This window comes from Oncorhynchus kisutch, linkage group LG23 (assembly GCF_002021735.2).
Source record: "Oncorhynchus kisutch isolate 150728-3 linkage group LG23, Okis_V2, whole genome shotgun sequence".
In the NCBI taxonomy this organism is placed as follows: domain Eukaryota; kingdom Metazoa; phylum Chordata; class Actinopteri; order Salmoniformes; family Salmonidae; genus Oncorhynchus; species Oncorhynchus kisutch.
Window position 1 is genome coordinate 12,092,327 of NC_034196.2, and position 25,210 is coordinate 12,117,536.

Genomic DNA, 25,210 nt, shown 5'->3' on the forward strand with positions numbered 1-25,210 from the left:
ATTTCCCCCTTCTGTCTGTCTGAGCCAAGAGCAACAGTCTGGCACATAGCAGTCTCTCCATCACTCAGTCAGATGCCAACGCAAGGCCCAGCTCGCTCAGCACCAGGACACAACATGACACACACACTACTGTGTGTACTGCAGCTAGATATCCAGGCGAGAATTACACGATGACATTTTAAGGACTACTCACTCATGAACTGCCTCACATCTACACGGTATAAAACTCATTATCAGAGATGTTCTGGAGATTGTTCGACACCACTGCCAAATTAACTACTATCTGGGTAAACAATTATTCCATTGAAAGAGCAAGTCCTTAACCCTTACATAGCAGTAGAGATCGGCAGTAGTCCACCCCAATCATTGATGTCTTTGCCATTAATCTACTCTGTGGGAAAATAACATTTGTATGTAAACTACTTTTTAACTGTTATTTCATTGTTATCCAAATAGTTCCCGTGTCACTTTCAGTGTGAGATGTGGATGTTAAGCAGTCGACATAGGGCTTAGCATGTCACTTTAAAAACTGGTTTGGGGAATGAAAACAAAGGGAGATGGATGGCTGTGGAAAAGTTGTTTCTCTGCTCTGTTAAGTCCATCTATGGCTGGCCAGCTAGTGGGGCCTAGGGGCCGAGCCGGGCCCCTGGTGTAACTCACGCGGCTGTCAGGGGCACAAAGCTTTCAACGCTCGATGTTCCTTGCTCTCCTGCTTCTCCCGATCACAGTGACGGGAATGGCAAAGGAATGGCCAGGGAAACAGGAATTCATTAAATCAGAAGTGGGAGAGGAGACAGGGAGTACTGAAGGCATGGATGAGATGAGAGCGAGAGAGAAAGTGAGAGAGAAAGTGAGTGTGACAGAGGTGAGCGAGCGATGTTGAAAGATGTACTCTAGGGTCAGCAAGGGGAGAGAGAGCGCTCTAATCGTATGGAAAGACAGGAGAGGAAGACGGAAGGGGTTTGTTTTTAGTGTGAAAGCTCCTTAACATTCGCAACGGGACAGCCTGTCGCTATTGTCAGTCTCACTCGTATGATGTGTGCGATGACTAACCCCCAGCGCTCCAAAGCAGCGTGCACGTGCTGTGTAGGGGTGGGGTACGTTAACAGCCAAATAATGACACCATAAGCATGAGATGATCCCAAGTCCCAGCACACTCTCCTCCTTCCACCATCTGCACACACAAACACTTAGAAACCTGCACAAAAACACACACAAGCAGATGTTTCATAATGTCTCTCCCAGACAATCCCGCGTCAATCTGTTCCCCCTGAATGACAGCAGGCCAAGGAGTGGTAAACTGAGGACAGGATAATTCATACCAAAGGCACACACACACACACACACACACACACAGAGACAGACAGACTAGAATCATTTATCCCATACTAAAAACGTAATCTGGAACAATTTCCCCATTCTGGATCAGTACATGTAATTGAATGTAAAATGCTTCTAATCCGCTGGAAGTGAGAGTATTCCCATCCATTCCACAGAACTTGTTCCGCTCAAAAGCTACCTTGGGTCCCGCAGTAGCGCAACCAGCCCATTTACTGAATACTAGAACACCTGATACTGTGCAATAGAATGATAACTACCCATAATAAAGATGGCATTTCCAGCCCTAAACCAGGTTCCTTATCAGGGGAATAAAGATAAACAGCAAAGAAACAGATGGTTTCATAATAATTGAATATGATTGCATGATATGACACACTCCAGTTCCATTATGGAGGTAAATTATGGCGTATAGAAGTTCCCTCATGCTCAAACGCGCTCAGTTGGAAACATTATGAAACATTATTTAATCCAAAACATAAAAAAACACAGGTCAACATGACTTAAGATAAAGAGGAAAATGCTGGCCATGTAAGAGAATCGGGAGAAGAAAAAAAAAATACTTCTAGAAATAGCCAGCTAATAGGTACAAAGACTAAAAGCTTCTCAATTCAAGTTAGTCCCATTTCAGAGTGGAACCATGGCCAGAGTAGTTCAAACTCCTTGATACACCCATCCCGTTAGCGGGATCATTTGTGTCAACCACCGCTGAGTACTAAAAATATTTACATTTTCATGAAATCACATGTGCAATATAGCAAAACACAGCTTATCTTGTTGTTAATCCACCTGGCGTGTCAGATTTCAATAAAGCTTTTTGGCGAAAGCATAGCAAGCGTTTATGTAAGGACATCTCTCTCAGTAGACAAAATATTACAAACAGCTAGCAGCCAAGTAGATTGGTCATGAAAGTCAGAAAAGCAATAGATTAAATCGCTTACCTTTGATGATCTTCAGATGTTTGCACTCACAAGACTCCCAGTTACACAATAAATGTTCCTTTTGTTCCATAAAGATTATTTTTATATCCAAAATACCGCCATTTGGTTGGTGCGTTGTGTTCAGAAATCCACAGGCTCGAGCAGTCACGACATCGCAGACGAAAATTCCAAATAGTATCCGTAATGTTCGTAGAAACATTTCAAACGTTTTTTTTTTTTTTTATCAATCCTCAGGTTGGTTTTACAATATATAAATCGATAGTATATCATCCGGGTATGTAGCTTCTTCAATAGGAGAGACAGACAGAGAGAGAGAGAGAAAATGGCTGCTCCAAGCTGTTGCGGATACAAAACGCTGCTGGCACCCAGCCATACAATGACACGATGTGATCTTTCTCGCTCATTTTTCAAAATAAAAGCCTGAAACGATGTCTAAAGATGGTTCACACAGTGGGGAAGCCATAGGAAAATAAATCTGGTGATATCCCTTTAAATTGGAGCGAAGGCAGGCTATGGAACATGGAGCTTTCAAAATAGAAGCCACTTCCGGGTTGGATTTTCCTCAGGTTTTCGCCTGCAATATCAGTTATATTATACTCACAGACAATATTTTGACAGTTTTGGAAACTTTATAATGTTTTCTATCATAATCTGACAATTATATGCATATTCTAAATTCTGGGCCTGAGAAATAGGCAGCTTAATTTGGGTACGTTTTTCATCCAAACATCAAAATACTGCCCCCTACACTCAAGAGGTTTTAACACCCAACAGACTGGCCCCTCTCACACGCTCTACTCAACATCTGGCCACAGCTAGGCATAAAAGCACGAGCTCTGTATGACATAATGTCCTTTTCCTCATCCCCTATCACACAGAAGTTTGTCTACCAAGGAAACACTGGCCATCTGTGAGTGCGTCTGGTGCTAGGCTTCCTCTCCTGCTAACAGAGCAGCTAGCGTATGGTTGACTGGCTGCTATGTAAACAGCAGGCCTGACTATACTGTACCCTGTCGGTCTGTCTGTCTGTGAACAAGCTGTACCAGCAGGGGGGGGGAGGGGGGGGGGGGGGATGAGATAAGCACAGCAGGTGGTGGTACCCGACCCTTGGGGTCACCATTGATTTACACACAACTGATAGGCTGATTGTCTGACCAAACATTCTGGACATTAAGATGTAAAAGAGAGGCCCTATCCAACTTTTTAGATGAGAGGACAGGACACTAAGGCTAAGGACACTACCCACAGGCCAGTAGAAGTCAATTGACAGAGACAAAAATATTTGGTCTCCATTGCTGCTCTATTGATGTCTCAAAAACAGTATTTCTATTTTGTCTCCTTTTAGAAAAAAACATTTCACTGACATCTGAGCTCAAGGAAAGCAAATACTGATAGAAAAAAAGTGTGTGTGAACCAAAAAGAGGAAAAATACACTGTGTTTTGATATGTTGCAACTCTGTTTTTACATTGGTAAATGTCAATTCCACTTAGTCTCCAGTGGGCATGTCTGTGTTGTGAGCTACAATAAGCTGATGAGAGAGTGCAAGGCCAGCCTGTACTGACCGTCCTGGGCACTGTTAGAACTCAGCCCCAGAGATTCAAGTTTACAAATTGTGAAATTATTTCTCTTTCTCTACGCGCCTTCTCAAGCTGGGGAAGCCGTCTTGCATACCTTTAGAGAACATGAGAGGATCTGTTGGGTTTCTGACATCCCGTTTTGTTTTTGTCTTTTGAGGTTTCGGACCCAGGTGCGGCAGCCACATTCTCAGAAGGAGCGGTGTTTGACAAATAAACAGCAGTTTCCCTCATGCTCTTTCCCACACCCTCCTGGCAAAACTCACTGTGTTAACCTGGGAAGACATTTCCATATAAGCAAAGAGGAAAAGACATGTTGTAAAGTGACTGGTTGTCATTACAATCATAGCACACATTAGGCTCAATTGGCCAGTTTGTGCTTATGAAGATGCTTTTCAGTTGCTAATGGCCCAAGCGTGGATGGAAAAACAGTTTTTCTGTTCTGAGGAATTTCTGAGAGAGAAGAATACCACAACTTAAAATTTGGGTGGTTTCCAAACGTAACCAGCCAATCTAAAAAGGGGAAAATCATGCATAATCCTACTGTAGCGTACCTACAATTACCCTCAGTTATACTACGGCTACAGTAGGTCTGTGCATGTTCTCCATCACTTTGCTGGCAAGTGGAAATACTCTTTTTTCCAACCCTCGAGACACGGACATGAACTGCTAGCGTGGGCCAAGACATTCAATCTTTCTTGGATACCCAGTCCCTATCACCTCGTAAAGACTGCTAATCAAAACCGCATTGTAGCCTAGCATCCCTAGTTAGCATGTGCTGCTCTGTGGCTCAGGGGGTGTTACTGTGGGGGAGACTGGTAAGCAGCAGCAGTGTCATAGGGAGGTGGTGAGTGATGAATATAATAATCCTGGCAGAGAAGAACTGATGAATCATAAAGTTGTGGATTCTCCAGCATAGGATGAAAAGAGTTCTTTACTACACTCTTAGAAAAATATTTAAATAAAATGGTGCTATCTAGAACCTGAAAAGGGTTCTTCAGCTGTCCCAATAGGAGAACCCTTTGAAGAACCATTTTTGGTTCCAGGTAGAAACCTTTACCAAAAAAAGGGACATCTGCCTGGAACCAAAATAAGGGACATCTGCCTGGAACCAAAAAAAGGGACATCTGCCTGGAACCAAAAAAGGGACATCTGCCTGGAACCAAAAATGACTATCTTATGGGGACAGCCGAAGAACCCTTTTGGAACAATTATTTTTAAAGAGTGTAGTATAAGCTATAGGCACTACAGAGGAACTCTCCCTCTTAGCTTTAGTCAGCTGTAGGCTCACCCTTGAGCAGAGCCATGATGAGTTCAACATCTAATTTCAGTTGACATTTGAATGAACCACAGCCTAAGCTGCAATATGGCTGGTACTGGTTTGTCTGTCAGAAGAAAAACTGGTTAACTTCTGTGTCTTCACTCAAACTAGCCCTTCTCATCAAATCAAATCTGAACAGCCTTCTTTGATCAAAGGCAGCACAACAAATTGGATCACACTTTAAACCCAATTATCTGTCCCCTTGCTAAACATGCTTTCGCCAAATAGTCCCCCAGACTCATTCGTAGAGCAATGACTCACGAATGTTGATGTGTACCTTTTTGTGCTCATAGAATATCAAACGCGACTGTATGACATCACACGGCCTGGTTTGACACACGTTAATCAATCCTAGAGCATTGCCACGGTTACGTTAATATCCATAATACTCTTATCACATCAGTCAACAGTAATCACATTCAGAAATCCCACACGGGTACGTGTAGTGAGATGCGTTGAGACAGATCTGCAGCTGGAGGCTAGAGCGGTGGCGGTTCTGCTCACTAAAGACGCATGTAACATCACAAACAAAGTGAAGCACTGAGAAAATGCAAGGGGTGCCTTTTTCTCAAAATTGAAAACAATACCTAATAATGGGTAACTGTAAACCTCTCCTCCTGTACCAACCCCTCCTGGCGCCATTCTCAGCTCAGTTTTTTCAGCAAAGGCAGTCCATCCTCCCTGCCTGGAAACCAACATTAAGAAAATATAGTCCGGAAGGGAATGCGGTCTAAAATGATTTGATGGAAATCAATGCATTCTTTTCACATTGCTGAATTGACCAGAAGAGGTACACATTTTGGTTTGGGAGACGGGAGGGAGGAACAGGAGGGTCGGGGAGAGATGGAAATGTTGAGCGTTGCATCCACGCTGCCAGAGAGCACATACCGTACCATGATTAAACAACATGGGTGACAAGGAAACCGTGCTTGAAATGCCTGGCTGTTTACAATATCTAAAAAACAGAAAACTGTCTCATTTCCATATTTTGAATGGTAGAGCTCCCTTCACTTTTCAGTATGCATCTCCCCGAACATGCTACACTCTATAACGCTTAACATTTGCCATGTACTTAAATGTATTATTTCAAATCGCAAAAACGCATGTCCTTGCCAGTACAGAAATGAAGCATGAGGATTCGCTACGTCGCTGAATCTCATGTGTCATCATCGTCTAGCATGGCCTGAGTGTTTGATGTTTCATTGTGCATTTATTACACTTGCTAGATTACAGACAGCTGTGAGATGGGGTCTAATTCTAGGCCTATTTTCTTTTCCATTAGAGGGAAAAGGCTCCTTAATCTAGTGTTGTGGTGGCAGAATGAGAGGACACGTGAACCAGCCTCTGTGCTGCTCTTTCAACAGCTTTTCCAGCTTGGGCGGCGTAGCACGGCGGATGTGTGGAGGTGTTTTCCCAGGGCTCAACACCTCTACGGGACAGCGGAAACACTGGGGCTAATGCTTTTCACAAACAATGAATAAGAAGGAATAAACCCTCCACTCAACACTGCTTTCCTTAGTGGCTGTACAAGAGCCACAGCTAAGATTGATATCAGAAAAGAAAAAAAAGAAAGTGTTTCCAAAGCAGAATCAAACAGAACTGAATCTATTAGGACCAAGCTGTGTGTGATTGTGAGATGCCGGAATTAATTGCCTGTTTTATCTCAGGATTGACCAAAGTGTTTGATGCCTTTGACAAATCATTGATTGAGAGCAAAGCAGACAAATCATTTCCTCACATATGGACATTATAATTTGCCTTATTCAAATCACCTATAAGGAATAGTATTGTAATGGAGGACTATACGGCATCCATTGGCCTCCTTGCAAATGGAGACGGAAAACGGTTTAAGCAGCACTGAACTGCTGTTACAGCTCTACAGAGAATGTATTCAAATGTACGCTAAACCGATGCCGTGTCTAGTATTCCCTGCTTCCTTTGGAGGTTGGATCAATGTAGCGGGTATTTTATGAGCTTTCATGAGAAGCTTTCCTCACAGGGGGATCACTTTAACCCGGGCAGAGTCAGCCTTGGCAGCGCTGTGCTTTTTGACAATTATCGACTGTGTCACTCCTCCTCAGAACGCATGGCCCAGTGCAGTCATGTTCTAGGTGGGTTGCTGCGGTGACAGCTAGAACAATGCTGAAGTAGCACAAAGGGACCTCTAAAGCCCAAGGTCATTGACAACAGACATCTGTCTGATCTGATGGCTTCCGCAGGTTTCCCACCAAAACAGCTTGACAGCCATGAAAAGCGTGTGAAACCTTGATGAGGAATTCCACTGTGACGGCATAAAGTTCAGACATGTCTCTCTGTTCCCTCTGATTGATTTGACTGAATCAGATCCACCATGTCCTAAAGGCACATACCGTACATTTGTCCTTATCGAGGGAACATTTGCCATGGCGCTTGCCCTCCATTGTACACTACCCCCATGCAAAGCCATTGAGCTATTCAATGAGAGGTAGTCTATAAGCCAGATTTAAACTTATCCTGGCCTTCCATGACTGCCTCCTACCAGGGTCAAAGGTCAGGGGTGTACTCCCACTTCCTGTTCCGCAGGTTTGCTTTTATTCTTATAAATAAAAATGTATACGAATATTTTCAGAGACACCTTTGACCTTGTTCTGATGAATGCCCCTAATTGTCATTGGGACAACAAAAAGTGTCCATCTTTATCTCCATCCAGGGCCACTCAATTGATCTGGCCTAACCTCGTCACCCACTGAGTGCGTTTAAGACGGAGTAAATCACACACTGCGTGTTTCCAGCTGTAGTACTTCACACACACACACACACAGAATCAGGTTATAGTGTGCTTGTCGAGAGACACATAAACAAAGGGATACATGACGTGTAAGACAAAAGACGCCCGAGTGCTGAATCTCAACAGCGTCGTCATGACATCCCTGCATTCTTGAGAGGGCCTCGGGGACAATGACAGGGCACGTACGTAATGCATAAACAGAGCAGGCAAACCAAACCAACCTCAGGGACCGTTTAAAGTACCAGCAGGTTCAAATCAGCTCTCAACCATGGAAGACTATATTTGTTTATTTGGTTGATAGAGAAATAAAAACACATGAGACATGGTCCAAGTTCTCCTCTGACATGGTAATGACCGGTTACTGCTTAATGTATGTGGTGTTCCATTTGGGTAAATGGCCCAGTGAGGGATAACTAGTCATGTTTTTACCGTAAAGCATTCACATAATCATATTTTACAAGTCCCTGAAATGTGCCTTAAATACAGAGTTTCAGACAGAATCAACAAAGTCACATGCAAAGTCCGCGAAGCTCAAAATAAGACACGCTACAGCACTTACCGTGATCTTATATAAACTAGGAGTACACAGTACGGCAAAACCCAGGGGAAGGAGTGAAACAGCAGGCTGGCGCAGCACTCCATTCTCTGTGCTGAACTTGTACTGCTATTAAATAGCAGTTCATTCTTAAGTGAACGATAAGGTGTGTGTGTGTGTGTGTGTGTGTGTGTGTGTGTATGTGTGTGTGCGCAGCCTCTTACTTCTGCAGGGTGAGGTTGAGGTCGTCTGTGCAGGCTTTGATCTTGTTCTGGGCCTCCAGGTGGTTCATGCTGTTGGTGGCGATGCCGTCGATCGACAGAACTACATCTCCCACACTCATTCTGGCTTTGGCTGCCTTGCCCCCATCGGTCAGCTGTGAAGACACACAGAACCAGACGTACACGATGAAATGGAAGTAAAATAAACATACACGCATGCATTCATTTACTGTAACAGGATAATAAACAGTAGAGAATCCCAGGAGTCAGGACTAGGGAATTCCGTGCTATATTGAGCATAGCTTAGTGTATTTAACCTCCACGCACTGGAGGGTAGAATACACAGACAGACTCCCAATGACTCTGAAGACGTCTAATCTGTATCAGTCTTTTTATTTATGCGCCTTAGAACAACTTTCTTAAAACAAACAGTACGCATGAACTCATCTCAAACGTTCCATTCAACTCTATTTGTTCAGCTCTCTTATCACAGAAAATCAGACGAAAAGGGTGAGGCCTGATCATGCATGAAAAGCAACACCAAAACAGGAAATGATTGCCATGAAATTATGAAACTACGCAATAGAATCCTGCTGTATTATTTTATATAGCATTGTGTTCGGTCCCTGTGGTGTCTTATCTAACCTTGGTTACATAAAACAGACATTCTCTCTCTCTTTACAACACTGGCCACTTATCAGCTGGGCCCAGAATAGACCAGGCAAACACTCCAGGGACAGAGAAACAGACAGGCCCTCTACATATGCTGTGTATATACAGACAGGCCCTCTACATATGCTGCGTACAGACAGACAGGCCCTCTACATTTGCTGCGTACAGACAGGCCCTCTACATATGCTGCGTACAGACAGACAGGCAGGCCCTCTGCACATGCCCTGTACAGACACAGGCTGGCTCTCTACACATGCTGTGTGTGCTGGCCTGTTTGATCCGAGAAGGATGGAAGCATGTCCTTATATCTCTCCCAACTTAAAAGACGTCCGGACATCTAATGATTTTACGGTCTAGGTGGCATGCATGCCTCGGACTTTAATCAAACAGTGTATCGAAGTAAAACACATTCCACTAGCAACTAATGTATCAAAGTAGAACACATACCACTAGCAACTAATGTATCGAAGTAGAACACATTCCACTAGTAACTAATGTATCAAAGTAGAACACATTCCACTAGTGACTAATGTATCAAAGTAGAACACATTCCACTAGTGACTAATGTATCAAAGTAGAACACATTCCACTAGTGACTAATGTATCAAAGTAGAACACATTCCACTAGTAACTAATGTATCGAAGTAGAACACATTCCACTAGTAACTAATGTATCAAAGTAGAACACATTCCACTAGTGACTAATGTATCAAAGTAGAACACATTCCACTAGTAACTAATGTATCGAAGTAGAACACATTCCACTAGTAACTAATGTATCAAAGTAGAACACATTCCACTAGTAACTAATGTATCAAAGTAGAACACATTCCACTAGTAACTAATGTATCAAAGTAGAACACATTCCACTAGTAACTAATGTATCGAAGTAGAACACATTCCACTAGTAACTAATGTATCGAAGTAGAACACATTCCACTAGTAACTAATGTATCAAAGTACAACACATTCCACTAGTAACTAATGTATCAAAGTAGAACACATTCCACTAGTAACTAATGTATCAAAGTAGAACACATTCCACTAGTAACTAATGTATCGAAGTAGAACACATTCCACTAGTAACTAATGTATCGAAGTAGAACACATTCCACTAGTAACTAATGTATCGAAGTAGAACACATTCCACTAGTAACTAATACACTGTTCTTCTAACCCACTTGGATTGGAAAACGTTAATCTACTAGATCCTCGATGTGTCTGCTATGTACTGAGAAAGAGAGTGTAAATGACTATCGTTTGCCTGCTCAGGTCATCTGAGAGGTTGATGTAGGGCCCGAGAAACGATGAGGGTCGTTGCTCTTAGAGGAAGGATGTGATCTTATCAGAGCTCCAGTAATGAACTAGCTGACTGCCTGGTCTTCTCTGTTGTGGAGGAGAGGAAAGGCTGGGGGGGGATAGAAACAGGTACTGTAGATCCTCGTTTCGGTCTGTTTATCTATGAAAGTGTAAGAGGCCAGCTCTAATAGCCTCATGTCACATTAGATTCATGTTATTTATGAGGGGTTGTGGGATAAAAAATAAATAAAAAATAAAATCATGAGTTATACAGTTCATACAATTCCAGAAGAACCATGGAACTGGAGGTTATGGATGGAGACAATCTTGGAAATATTTTGGTTTTAATACATTTGTTTTTTTTTTACAAACCGCTGACTGAAGACAGGACCTCCAGGCATTCGTGCGTCAATGTGATAAACTTGGGAAATTTGGGAAAGGCCTGGGATGGTGATGCAATAATTGCTAGTCATTTTGAATGTTCATTTAACTGATGTGGCTCATGCAATCAAATGTATTTTTTGTAATGCCTGTTGAGTTGAATCAGCTTTGCTCCTCGCAATGGCCCGCCAGTCCATCTATGATATGGTATGGTATTGACTTGAATGGGGACAAACCGTTCTATTCATTCTATTTTTATAGCAGCACATGAAGTCAGGAGCAGAGGAGAGGAGAAAATAGAAATATATTAAACGGTTATCACAGTGACCATGGTAATTTGGGTGGCCAATTACAGTCATCCAAAATTCCATGACAACCCTATATACAGTAGCCCAAGAGTCTTAGCCTTCGACTTCTAGTAAACCGTAAAGAACGCAAACTATAAGCTGTCAAAACTGGGGAGAAAGCAACACTTTTTGTGATGCAGCTTTAATCTTTTCATTCCCTTTGCATTGACATCCATTACACCCTAATACACAGCAAACCCACATGAGTAACCTACCGCCCTGGTTTGTCTGACTCCCATAATGCCAGTCTTTTTCCCAGGCAGCAGGTGGGGTCCTGTGCATCACATTTTCCCTTCCACCCAGCCAGGCGGACAGCCAGGCGGCCAGCCAGCCTGGAGATGCATGCTGGCGCTAACACAGTAGCACAGGATATGACCTGACAGGATACAGCTTGATGAAACCATGACAGCGGGGGATGACTCTCTCCCAGGTGTTGTGCGAGGAGATTACACAAGCCTGCCTGGCGTTCACCTCGTCAATCACTCAACAGTCACCCCCTGCACACAACACCTGTGGAGTCATTGCACAGGAACAAACAGAGCTCAGGGCCGCCTACATTCATAAAATAACCTGGCCAGCTTTATTATGCAAGGATCCTCCCCAGAACTCTCACAATTTGTTAAAGGGGTCTAAATACCTGTGGTTTAAAAATACACACCAAAGCATTATTTAACACGCTAGACATATTGGCGTGACACTGTTCAACGTCTATTTCTTGAATTTTTTTATTATAATTTGGCAGAGTTCTCAACGGACATGAATTCAACATGTCCCCATGACATTGGATTGAGGTAAAGGTTGGATGAAATTACCTTGATTACCCTTACCTTGATGACACTTTGCAAATTCAAAATCAGTTTTCCACATTGAATCAAAGTCATCACGATGAAACGACGTGAAAACAAATGTTGATTCAACCAGTTTCTGCCCCGTAGCTAGTGTGCTGATTTTGTGGGAGACCTGCAGGCCATTATGCTGAAGTGTGACGAGACAGAGAAGCAACATTTTATAGAGGGTGGACCTCATTTCGGTCTTTGTCAGACCTATTCTTTTTTTTTAAATGGTACTGTACACGTTGGACCATAATAATGGATGGGCTAGACCTCCATCTGTGGTTTACATCACAACATTCAGCCACAAAAAATGACTTGAAAACGCCCCCAAAGATGAAGAATGCCTCTCGTTCCACAGCAACAGCAGCTGTTTCTCGGCCACCCCATCACCGAGTCGGAGTCACATTCGTGACTACTCAGCCAGAGGAGAGACTGCTTTGGCTGTCAATGAAGTCCTTATTCACTCCATTCACAGCATTGTGTGAGAGGCAGCATAAAGCCTGCAGTGGGAGTAGCATGACTATGTAAGGACCTGTTGCCCAGGAATCCCTCCCATCCAGGAAGTTAGATAACCTCAGTAGGTAGACACAAAAGAATCAAGAGCATACTGTACTGCCTGGAAGTCAGGAATGCTATTGTGTTGGCTTCAATATAGGGAGGGAGGGAGAGCGAGAGAGAGAGTAAGGGCAAGAGGACAGCCGGTCTTTGTTCACTGAGACCTCACAGTATGAGAGAGGGAGACCCAATGACAGTAGGGTCCATGCTGACACATGTTCCTTATTTCAAGGAGATCAGAATGCAAAAGGCCTGCGGGAAGTACAAGAGGCATAGGTCAGGCATACTGTATGCATGCATGCATACCATACATTCACAGGCATATTATACTGTAAGGTACAGGCACACACTTACACATTCATGAACGTACACAACACAGTAGTCCAGTACACTCACACAGCCTCGCCTCATTTCTCTTGAGGACTAAGTGAAACTACTTAAGCTGCTCTCTGGGGTTTAACTGCTGGCCAATCTGAGGGATGATAACTACCATACAAACGCCATTAAATGTGAGTCTGAGCACCCCCTGGGGAACATCTAGTCCTCCAGGCTCCATTCCCAAGACCAGAAGAGAAGCAGCTAGTTCTCAGTCTGACCCACACAAATCAGCCTCCTCTCATCCGCCTCCGCTGCCCTGGGGGTCAATGACAGAGTCAACAACAAGGTTATGGGAGGGAGCACAGCCCAGTCTAAGCACTCAGCAGGACTCAGGATTCCAGTTGGTGGGTTAGAAGGAATGGGCATGCGTGCATCTGAGTATGTGCTTGAGTAGAACAGCCACATGTGAGGTGCACAGGCAGGGGTCAAATTTCTCAGTTTGGAACAGCCTTACCCTTTAGCCATCTAGAATCCCACATAAAGGAAGACAATGCTACATACCATATAGTCTATATTTGGTAAGAGACGCCAAACCCTGATCATCTCCAGACACAGTCCTTTTAAGAGGCTGTTCCCTTCATCTTTCCTTGTAAAGCTCTGATAAAAGTATACCGTCTGTGCAGTTTACTCTGTTAAATAAAATGGCAGAGAACAGAGAGCACTTCATCAGCTTGCCATCCCTCTAGCACACACACGGCCTCTCTCTCTCACACACACACACACAAAACCAATACATACCAGGCTAGGGATCCCTAGCATCTCCTCTCTCTGTAAATATCATAGAACTAGAAAGAGCCCAGACACTAAAGGTGACGGAGAACAGACAGCCACACAACCTAAACTCTGTGTGCACCATTCAACTCTACAGTACAGAAACTACTGCACAGCACACGGTATCGCTCACTCAAAACACAATCCCATTATGGGTTCATATGACGAGCGGCTAAATAAATCTGCCTTGCCATGTAAGATCCGATTGGTGAAAGCGTATTATTTTAACAGACCACCGTTCCTTCTCTACCAAAACGAGAGCACAAAATACAACATTTGGTTTCAGAAGCACCACCAGAAAATGACTCATTACATTTGTTCGGCAGATGAGAAAGTGGCAGCTGCCCCAATGGACAAAATATCTTTCCTCTTCTTTGAATGTGACCTAACCACATAATGCATGCTGCTGGTGTAGGGCTGTCCGGACACTGATAATGAATGACTGTTCCACCAGGATGACACGAGAGTTCTGAGCGTTTCCGTTTACAGATGAACAAGCACACCAGCTCATGCCACAGTTCTCTCCGTGGGCTTATGACTGAAACCGAACAGGGCCACCTGGCCAGGCTTGGTGAGTAGTTAGAGGTTGGAATCAATGACAGATGAGGTTGAAGTGGGACTACCAACTTAACCAGTGGAAACGCTCGTCCCTCTCATCTCATGAGCAGAACACGTGACGAAACGACATGCCGTCTTTTTGCGTTCTCACCAAGAGTGCTCTCTTGCATTCGCCTCGAGAGTAGTGGCCCTTTCACAGAGGAAAAAAAAGTGACTGTGGTTTTCTGACACAGTCTTCACAAAATGGTGCTAATTGAGAGTTCTAAATGAAGATTGATGAAGTGAGAGAGGAGCGGTATCTCTTCATCTCCACCACTGTGACTCGCTACACAGAGAGAGTAAGCCAGGAGCGGTATCTCTTCATCTCCACCACTGTGACTCGCCACACAGAGAGAGTAAGCCAGGAACGGTATCTCTTCATCTCCACCACTGTGAATCACCACACAGAGAGAGTAAGCCAGGAGCGGTATCTCTTCATCTCCACCACTGTGACTCACCACACAGAGAGAGTAAGCCAGGAGCGGTATCTCTTCATCTCCACCACTGTGACTCACCACACAGAGAGAGTAAGCCAGGAGCGGTATCTCTTCATCTCCACCACTGTGACTCACCACACAGAGAGAGTAAGCCAGGAGCGGCTTTGCCTTCTTTTCAATAACCCTCCACAAATTGCTTCCATGTGCCTCCCATCTGCCTTTTACAAGAAACGTAGCCCTTGTAATCAAACAATCAAGTAACGGCAACAGTCACACAAATTCAATTCAGGTCGAATAAAAGTGTGCGGATTAAAAAGCTGACTGATAAATCACCGTATGGTTACGAGGCTAATTGTTTGAGAAGTAAAGCAGGATATAACAATAATGGAATAGATACCAGCAGTAGATTCATTCTCATAACCAGATGACAAGGGGATGGGAGGGACAGTGAGGAAGATGTGTGGAGCGTCGGCAGTTCTCTGATGTGGTCGCTTACAAAGACAAAGAGCAGCAGTTTCAGATGTGTCAGTGTTCCTTGATTCATTGCTCTAGAACTACTCCCAGAACCATTCTTGGTACAATATAGTCTAAATGGTCAAAATGGGTGAATATTAAAATAACTCACATGGATGTTTTAGTTAAACTGATTTGGTAGATTTTTTCCAAACATTGTTATTACAATACATTTTTATCTCGTGTACCAACTCAGCAATGCAGACATAAGTCAACAGGCTTGGTATACCCAACTCCCATTTCTACCTATTCCAACCCAATTAGGCAGAAAGAGATAGACTATCTGAAGAAACTAACCAGATTGAGAAAATCGTGGCAATAAGCATCTTCATTATTGAGCAAATTCTGCTTCACCCAAAGCTCTGAGTATCAGTGTGTCTTCAAGAAATGCCTATTAAAAGGAGTGAGGCAGAGTGTTTGTGGTTGTAGCATTTCTGAGGAGTCAGGCCCGAGGAAGTGAGTGTGGTTGAGAGTGCTTGTGAAATGGATGTGACGTCTGAGGGCCACGCAGAGAAAGGCCTTGTGTGGGGTTGTTATTATTAGCCTCTTATCTGCCTGCTAAAGACAATGCAGTCTGGTACAGACAACCAGATTCTCTCAAATGGCTAACGATATGCTGCAACACCTGAACAACACGTGGCTGTTGTAAAATGTCCACTGGGTTCAAAACAGAGTTCATCAGATTGTAAAGCAATGTTAACTAACTGAAATAAGAATTGATCTAGTTACTGTGTGGAGTCAAGACTTGCCTAGTTAAATAAAAAGGTCAAACAAAGGTTAAATAAATACATTTTAAAAAAGGCAACAGCCTCAGCATGTCTCTATAAAAGCTGAGAGAAAAAAACAAGGCCCTGAACCCTCTGCCTTGTAGAACCACTGAGATGAATCCGTGGAGGCAGCATTCCTTGATCGTGCGCGGTTCAGCTAAACCACAATCTGCTGGGCCAGTACAAGCAGGACAAATGGCCCAGAAAGAACATGGTGTAGTAGAGAGCTGAGGTGCAGGTGGTGTCTTGCCTTTTATAGCTGCACACCGGTTTCAGCCTGCACAAGACTGAGTGGGAAAGAACACGGGAGCATGAAAAGAAAATAGAATAGAGGAGAGAGAGAGAAGGGAAGTGTCTGGGCAGGAGAGAGCAGAGGAAGAGGTACAGTAGAGGACGATATAAAAGAAGAGAGGGGGGGAATGAAAAGCAAGTGTTCTTTCATTTTGAGGAAAACATCTCATTAACAGCCACTTGAACAGAGACGAGCTATTGTCCCCGTCTAGGGCTCGGTTGTCATGGTCTAGCAGGCTCTTGCCCCCAGTCTACGGCTTGGTTGTCATGGTCTGGTTCCAGCCATCTCCTCCTGCAATCACACTGCTGCTGAAAGCCAGGACACTGCCTTCTGGCCCAAGACTGGCACTCTCACAACTAATGCCATGACAACTCAAACAAAACATTCCAAAAGCAGGACAAGTACTACAGACTGAATACTGAATGCTCTACTCTGTCCAGAAACAAAATGCCAATGCAGAGCGGTGATATAAAAGGAATAAATTAATGATAGTAATCAAGTGATTACTATGTGTCACACTCAACAACAAATGTCATAAGGGTTTTTCTTTATTTTTACTATTTTCTACATCATAGAATTAGTGAAGACATCAAAGCTATGAAATAACTCATATGGAATCATGTAGTAACCTAAAAAGTGTTAAACAAATTTAAATATATTTTAGATTCTTCAAAGTAGCCACCCTTTGCCTTGATGACAACTTTGCACAAAAATCTCAAATGTGGACTCAACAGACCAAAAGGACAGATTTCCACCGGTCTAATGTCTATTGCTCCTGTTTCTTGGCCCAATCAAGTCTCTTCTTCTTATTGGTGTCCTTCAGTAGTGATTTCTTTGCAGCAATTCGACCATGAAGGCCTGATTCATGCAGTCTCCTTTGAACAGTTGATGTTGTGATGTGTCTGTTACTAAACTCTGAAGCATTTATTTGGCCTGCAATTTCTGAAGCTGGTAACTAATGAACTGGGTCTTCATTTCATGTGGCGGTCCTCATGAGAGCCAGTTATCATCATAGGGCTTGATGGTTTTTGCGACTGCACTTGAAGAAACTTTCAAAGTTCTTTACATTTTCCAGATTACTTTAAGGTCAGACTGTCGTTTCTCTTTGGTTATTTGAGCTGCTCTTGCCATAATATGGACTTTTTATCAAATAGTTATATATTCTGTACACCCCCCCCCCCCTACCTATCTTGTCATAGCACAACTGATTGGTTCAAACTCATTAAGGAAAGCAATTCCAAAAATTACCTTTTAACAAGGCACACATGTTAATTGAAATGCATTCAAGGTGACTACCTCATGAAGCTGGTTGAGAGAATGCTAAGAGTGAAGAGCTGTCAAAGGAAAATGGTGGCTACTTTGAAGAATCTCAAATATAAAATACATTTTTATATGTTTAACACTTTTTTGGTTACTACATGATTCCATATGTGTTATTTCATAGTTTTGATGCCATCAATATTATTCTACAATGTAGAAAATAGTAATAAAGAAAAACCCTGGAATGAGAAGGTGTCTAAACTTTTGTCAAGTGCTGGATTTTCACCCACAGCGGCCAGTCCACCATTTATTCTGATCTTTTTGGCTGACAACTTTCAGTTCTTGTTAAATGTAGCATTATGTGGTGGTAGGTAGCGTGAGTCGTAATCAAAGTCAACTGTTCTAAATTGTTCAAACCCAGAATAAGATCACAGACCAACTGATTTCTCCAGAGCAGACATTCCTGTCGTCCTGCCATTTTGTTTGTCTTCGTAGCCAATGATTTGATCTTAAACGTTTTACATTTTTCAACAACCAAAAAAGCAACAGCAGGGGAATGAAATATATCAAAACGGAGTGATGTTACAGGATCCATAGATCTCGTTTCTTTCTTTTGCCATGCCATCAGGGTAGACTGGAAACAGCTGCCCAACTACTGAATACTCAGACTCACTGACCAAACAGATGTAATCTTGGCTGATATATTGCATTGCTACGAAACCCAGTTTTATTTAACTATGCATATTGTAGATCAGAAGACTGAAAGATGTGTGAATCTGGATTAATTGATGCAATTCAGGTTGTCACACCCAGTCGTCACATTAACCCCTTCATTTCCAACACAGTACCTTATTATTATGTCTATTTTTCCATTATGATTGACCGACTGCCATTTCCACTCCATCTGTCATTCATCATCAGACACTGAGTGGACGCGTTGATGTGTTTCTGGCTCAGTATTCTGGCCCGTTTTAAAACGTCTGCTCTCACTCAACCTTCTGCGCACATTCCCTCCTGCCATTTTAAGGGATGGTTAGGATTTTTGGGGAAATCCTAATGAAATACAGTACATTATTAGGTTCTCATTTAATGAGGAGTGCGGGACTTCAAGGCAGTCTGGTTCTATTGATGATATCAGATATGGACTGGGTCATCACTGGATTCACAGGGTCACTCACAAGGAGACAAACCTATGTTAAAACAGTCAAATATGGGGGAAGTATGAAAAGAGGACATGGTATCTGATGGAATATGGAAAAACATTTCCTCCGAGCATTATGCATTTCAGTTTAATCTAGAGAGCACTAGGAATATACACACCACCTAACCCCACAGTGACGGGAAACTGTGCAGGGAGACCAGACCACGCTAGGTAAATGCTAGGTAAATGAGGGGTGTAAATATCCCTGATGCAGACCTAATGACTAGAGCAGGGACTTGCCAGGGACCCCACAATACGATAATCACAATACGTAGGTGCCGATATGATATGTATTGCGATTCTCACGATACTATATGCATTGCGATTCGATATTGCAATATTATTGCGATTTGATGCTCCAAATATAGTGCTCACCATGCCTGCTACAGAGGGACAAGAGAGAGCCATGAGGAAACTAGTTTTGATCAGTCATGGAAATAAAAGTGCTGAAATCATGTTGGCTCACCCTTTAAAAAGAAGATGGATAACAAGATTGGTATTTCTCTTGAGTTTTGGCACAGGTAGTGCTGACTGGCGCTAGCTACCTAGCATATTTCTTTTATACAGTATATAGCGCTACTGTATAGATTTCTCCCCCCCCCCCTATCACTACTAAAGATCCACTTGTAGATGGTGTGTTTCATGGGGTGTGTTGACGTACTGTTGGGTGTCCATTATTATCTGAAACGGGTAGAAACGTAACCACACATTATTTAACAAGGCCACAATCACAAACCACAGGACCTAAATCTAACATTTGAACAATCTGGACGTGCTTAGTCTCCCCGCTGCGCTTCCAATCGCAATTAATCATCATCTTCCCCATATGGTGCTCTCGTCCTCTCCCTTTGTACCTCTCTATACACCGCACTTTATCTCCCCCTGTCCCTGGTCCCATCCACAGCGCAACACAAATCACAGGCTGATAATACAGCATTCACAAGAATCCATCCACACTCTGATAACTGGCATCAAGAGAGAGGACAATAACCATTGTGCTCTCTAACTGAATAAACCCTGCAGAGCACTACTGAGCTTTCCCATGTAGACACAGGGAGAGGGAGGCCAAAAACCCTATATTAGTTCAATATGACACAGTATCTGTATAAGGACTTGTGATGTGTTCCATTTCAAAACTCTCATTCTTCGTGGAAATATCCATATAAAACCCTAAGAGATTAATTAACACGTTAACACCGGAGATAACGGAGGGAAACATTATTAATATACCGTTAACATTTGAATGTATATCGTTTGGCCTCTGCTACACAAACCATCTTAACGGTTCCTTGAATTACCAGAGGGAGCGTTTGGTGGGTTTTATTTATTTTCTCTGGACCAGGATTCTGGTGAGAGCTCAGCTCTATGTCAAACAAAGTAGAATTTGAGTCAAGTTCACGTTGTTCCTGTTAATCTGAAATAAACATTAAAATAGTTTACAACTTCAGCGCAACAAGAACAGTATGTGCAATAACAGACTGAGGTTGAATGCGAAAATGAGAAAAACCCAAGCAAGACTTAATGTCTATAAAGAAGATTGACTGGGCAGAATATAGATGTTTAAAGTGACATCAAAGAGCTCTGAAAAATTATCCAGACCCAAAGGAACTGCTCTGTCTCCCAATAATAACAGCTCTGATTGGCCCAGAGTCAGTAACACTCAAAATAGCCCTTGTGGTTGCTGCAATACACTAATAATTGACCCGAAAATATAAATCTCAAAAACAAAATGAAAGAATGCGTTCTCTAAATCATGCCACTGTTCTGGTGCCAAATCCACACAACCCAATACAGATTGAGGTACCCTGTGAGTGAGTCTCGCATAATGGTTTACTGGGAAAAGCCGGGACAATCATGGAACGTAACCGGATTCCCGCTGATAGCTTGACCTGAAAAACTGTGGTTAGTCTACTCACTGAACTATCAATCCGTGACAACAATGCCTAAATTATTCCTAAATAGAGTGTTGCCTAATGAATAAAATAAGATTTCAAATATAGGGCATAAGGTTTTAACAATGTTACTGGTTTAGAAAGATAACTTTTAAAAAAAAGATACTATTAGTCTTTGGGCCACAACCGACTGTGAAACATGAGAATCCGATGAAGACTGAATGTTTTTGGACAGGCTATATTTTACCCACAGCGTTCATCTGCCATCTTAACCCTGCCCTTTGAAATATAATATTTGTGCTTTGTGTAGTTCAGGCCTCATTCCTCCTCTCATAAGAAACAGAGACATAGCCTGACAAAACAAACACATACTGTGTATAGGCCTATCTATAACGTGCAATCCAATGCCATGTGGGTGACCTGATCTTGATAATGGCGCCGAAGGAGATGGCTGCAGTTTTACAATCCTGTTACCAATTGTGCATGTTTTTTTTCACATTATTTGTAACTTGTTTTGAACATAATGTTTCTGCCACTGTGTCTTATGACCAAAAAGAGCTTCTAGACATCAGAACAGCGATTACTCACCCCGTACTGGATGAATACTTTTTCTTCAACGAGTCGGATGGGAAGGATTTACGCCCGACAGGGCCCTCATCCCCGCCATTCAAAGAAGGAAAAGACTGATATCGTGGACGACGGTCCGGGTGCCTTGTAAGGATCCTTCACCGAGAGGGTAATCTACCTCTACCATCAGTCCTATTAGCCAACGTACAATCATATCGATACTAAACACTGACAAACTACAATCACAACTGCAATATATTATGTTTCACCGAGTCGTCGCTGAACAACGACATGATTAACATACAGTTGGCGGGTTAAGCTTTATCGGCAGGATAGAACAGCACTGGTAAGACAAGGGGTGGCGGCCTATGTATATTTGTAAACAACAGCTGGTGCACGTTATCTAAGGAAGTCTCAAGGTTTTGCTCGCCTGAGGTAGAGTATCTCATGATAACTCTTGGTAAGTAGTGTGGTAAGTAGTGTGGTCTACAGGTTAACAATCTATATTTTTCGTAGCTGTCTATATACCACCGCAGACCGATGCTGGCACTAAGACAGCACTCAATGAGCTGTATTCCGCCATAAGCAAACAGGAAGACGTTCATCCAGAGGCGGCGCTCCTAGTGGCTGGGGACTTTAATGCAGGGAAACTCAAATCCGTTCTACCAAATCTCTACCAGCATGTGAAATATGCAACCAGAAGAAAAACAATAATTCTATACCACCTTTACTCCACACACAGAGACACGTACAAAGCTCTCCCTTGCCCGCCATTTGGCAAATCTGACCATAATTCTATCCTTCTAATTCCTGCTTAGAAGCAAAAATTAAAGCAGGAAGCACCAGTGACTTGGTCAATAAGAAAGTGGTCAGACGAAGCAGTTGCTAAGCTACAGGACTGTTTTGCTAGCAGACTGGAATATGTTTATTTTCTATTTTTTACATTTTTTATATATTTGAAAGCATTTTTGGTTAAGGGCTTGTAAGTAAGCATTTCACTGAGGTCTACACCGATTGTATTCAGCACATGTGACAAATACAATTTGATCTTAGTGTCCAGTGATGGCATGAGATTTCAACAACTATGGATTGCCCTCCGTCGTAGAATGGAAACACATTACCATAATAAGACGTGGGGGTAGAGAGACATTGGGGAGTTCTGACTGAAATGCAAACAGACAGCTAAAAATAGTTTGTATGTGTTCACCCAATGTATCGCATGTCCTGGCTAAACAAACCATAGGGAAACCAAGGTCGAGAGGGGAGAAGAGTGGGTGGGATGGAGGTAACCTAACGTAGCAGGGGTAAAATAAATGCCTGAAACTCCCTTACATACTGTTTAAGATTTAAAAAATAAAATACAAAATTATAACCAATCCAGTAAAATGTGGAGGAGTTAAGATGGAGTGTCACCTTGTTAACGTCCAAAATGGGAAGTCACGTCAGACTCCCTTTCCATTTCCCTCGAAAACCAGAACATCCGGTTGTTGGGGACTCGACAAAGGCATAGAGAGAGAGAGAGATAGAGAGAGTGGTGAATCACTAAAACAATACAGAAATACACTACGGAAAAAGAAGGAACAGCATGTCAGAAATCAGCTCAATGTAAATGAAGAATGCATAGACTGTAACCACTTCTGGGAAAATTGGAAAACACTAAACAAACAACACGAAGAACTATCTATCCAAAATGGAGATGTATGGGTAAACCACTTCTCCAATCTTTTTGGCTCTATAACAAACAATAAAGAGCAAAAACATATACATGATCAAATACAGATCTTAGAATCAACTATTAAAGACTACCAGAACCCACTGGATTCTCCAATTACATTGAATGAGTTACAGGACAAAATAAAAACCCTCCAACCCAAAAAGGCCTGTGGTGTTGATGGTATCCTCAATGAAATGATCAAATATACAGACAACAAATTCCAATTGGCTATACTAAAACTCTTTAACATCATCCTTAGCTCTGGCATCTTCCCCAATATTTGGAACCAAGGACTGATCAGCCCAATCCACAAAAGTGGAGACAAATTTCACCCCAATAACTACCGTGGAATATGCGTCAACAGTAACCTTGGGAAAATCCTCTGCATTATCATTAACAGCAGACTCGTACATTCCCTCAATGAAAACAATGTACGGAGCAAATGTTAAATTGGCTTTTAACCAAATTACTGTACAACAGACCATGTATTCACCCTGCACACCCTAATTGACAACCAAACAAACCAAAACAAAGGCAAAGTCTTCTCATGCTTTGTTGATTTCAAAAAAGCCTTCAACTCAATTTGGCATGAGGGTCTGCTATACAAACTGATGGAAAGTGGTGTTGGGGGTAAAACATACGACATTATAAAATCCATGTACACAAACAACAAGTGTGTGGTTAAAATTGGCAAAAAACACATTTCTTCACACAGGGTCGTGGGGTGAGACAGGGATGCAGCTTAAGCCCCACCCTCTTCAACATATATATCAACGAATTGGCACGGGCACTAGAAAAGTCTGCAGCACCCGGCCTCACCCTACTAGAATCCGAAGTCAAATGTCTGCTGTTTACTGATGATCTGGTGCTTCTGTCACCAACTAAGGAGGGCCTACAGCAGCACCTAGATCTTATGCACAGATTCTGTCAGACCTGGGCCCTAACAGTAAATCTCAGTAAGACCAAAATAATGGTGTTCCAAGAAAGGTCCAGTCACCAGGACCACAAATACAAATTCCATCTAGACACTGTTGCCCTAGAGCACACAAAAAACTATACATACCTTGGCCTAAACATCAGCGCCACAGGTAACTTCCACAAAGCTGTGAACGATCTGAGAGACAAGGCAAGAAGGGCATTCTATGCCATCAAAAGGAACATAAATTTCAACATACCAATTAGGATTTGGCTAAAAATACTTGAATCAGTCAGAGCCCATTGCCCTTTATGGTTGTGAGGTCTGGGGTCTGCTCACCAACCAAGACTTCACAAAATGGGACAAACACCAAATTGAGACTCTGCACGCAGAATTCTGCAAAAATATCCTCCGTGTACAACGTAGAACACCAAATAATGCATGCAGAGCAGAATTAGGCCGATACCCACTAATTATCAAAATCCAGAAAAGAGCCGTTAAATTCTATAACCACTTAAAAGGAAGCGATTCCCAAACCTTCCACAACAAAGCCATCACCTACAGAGAGATGAACCTGGAGAAGAGTCCCCTAAGCAAGCTGGTCCTGGGGCTCTGTTCACAAACACACCCTACAGAGCCCCAGGACAGCAGCACAATTAGACCCAACCAAATCATGAGAAAACAAAAAGATAATTACTTGACACATTGGAAAGAATTAACAAAAGAACAGAGCAAACTAGAATGCTATTTGGCCCTACACAGAGAGTACACAGCGGCAGAATACCTGACCACTGTGACTGACCCAAAATTAAGGAAAGCTTTGACTATGTACAGACTCAGTGAGCATAGCCTTGCTATTGAGAAAGGCCACCGTAGGCAGACATGGCTCTCAAGAGAAGACAGGCTATGTGCTCACTGCCCACAAAATGAGGTGGAAACTGAGCTGCACTTCCTAACCTCCTGCCCAATGTATGACCAGAGAGACATATTTCCCTCAGATTACACAGATCCAAAGAATTTGAAAACAAATCCAATTTTGATAAACTCCCATATCTACTGGGTGAAATTCCACAGTGTGCCATCACAGCAGCAAGATTTGTGACCTGTTGCCACGAGAAAA

At 42.7% G+C, this 25,210-nt stretch overlaps 1 protein-coding gene across 4 annotated transcripts in view; it reads right to left on the reverse strand.

The window, feature by feature from the left end:
• Positions 1-25,210, reverse strand: part of pdlim5b (PDZ and LIM domain 5b) — a 74,609-nt gene that overhangs the window by 20,879 nt on the left and 28,520 nt on the right. For all 4 annotated transcript variants that reach the window (XM_031802512.1, XM_031802515.1, XM_031802514.1 and 1 more), the window contains exon 3: positions 8,702-8,853. In XM_031802512.1, the coding sequence (XP_031658372.1) occupies positions 8,702-8,853 (152 nt within the window). The remainder of the gene's footprint in view (positions 1-8,701; positions 8,854-25,210) is intronic.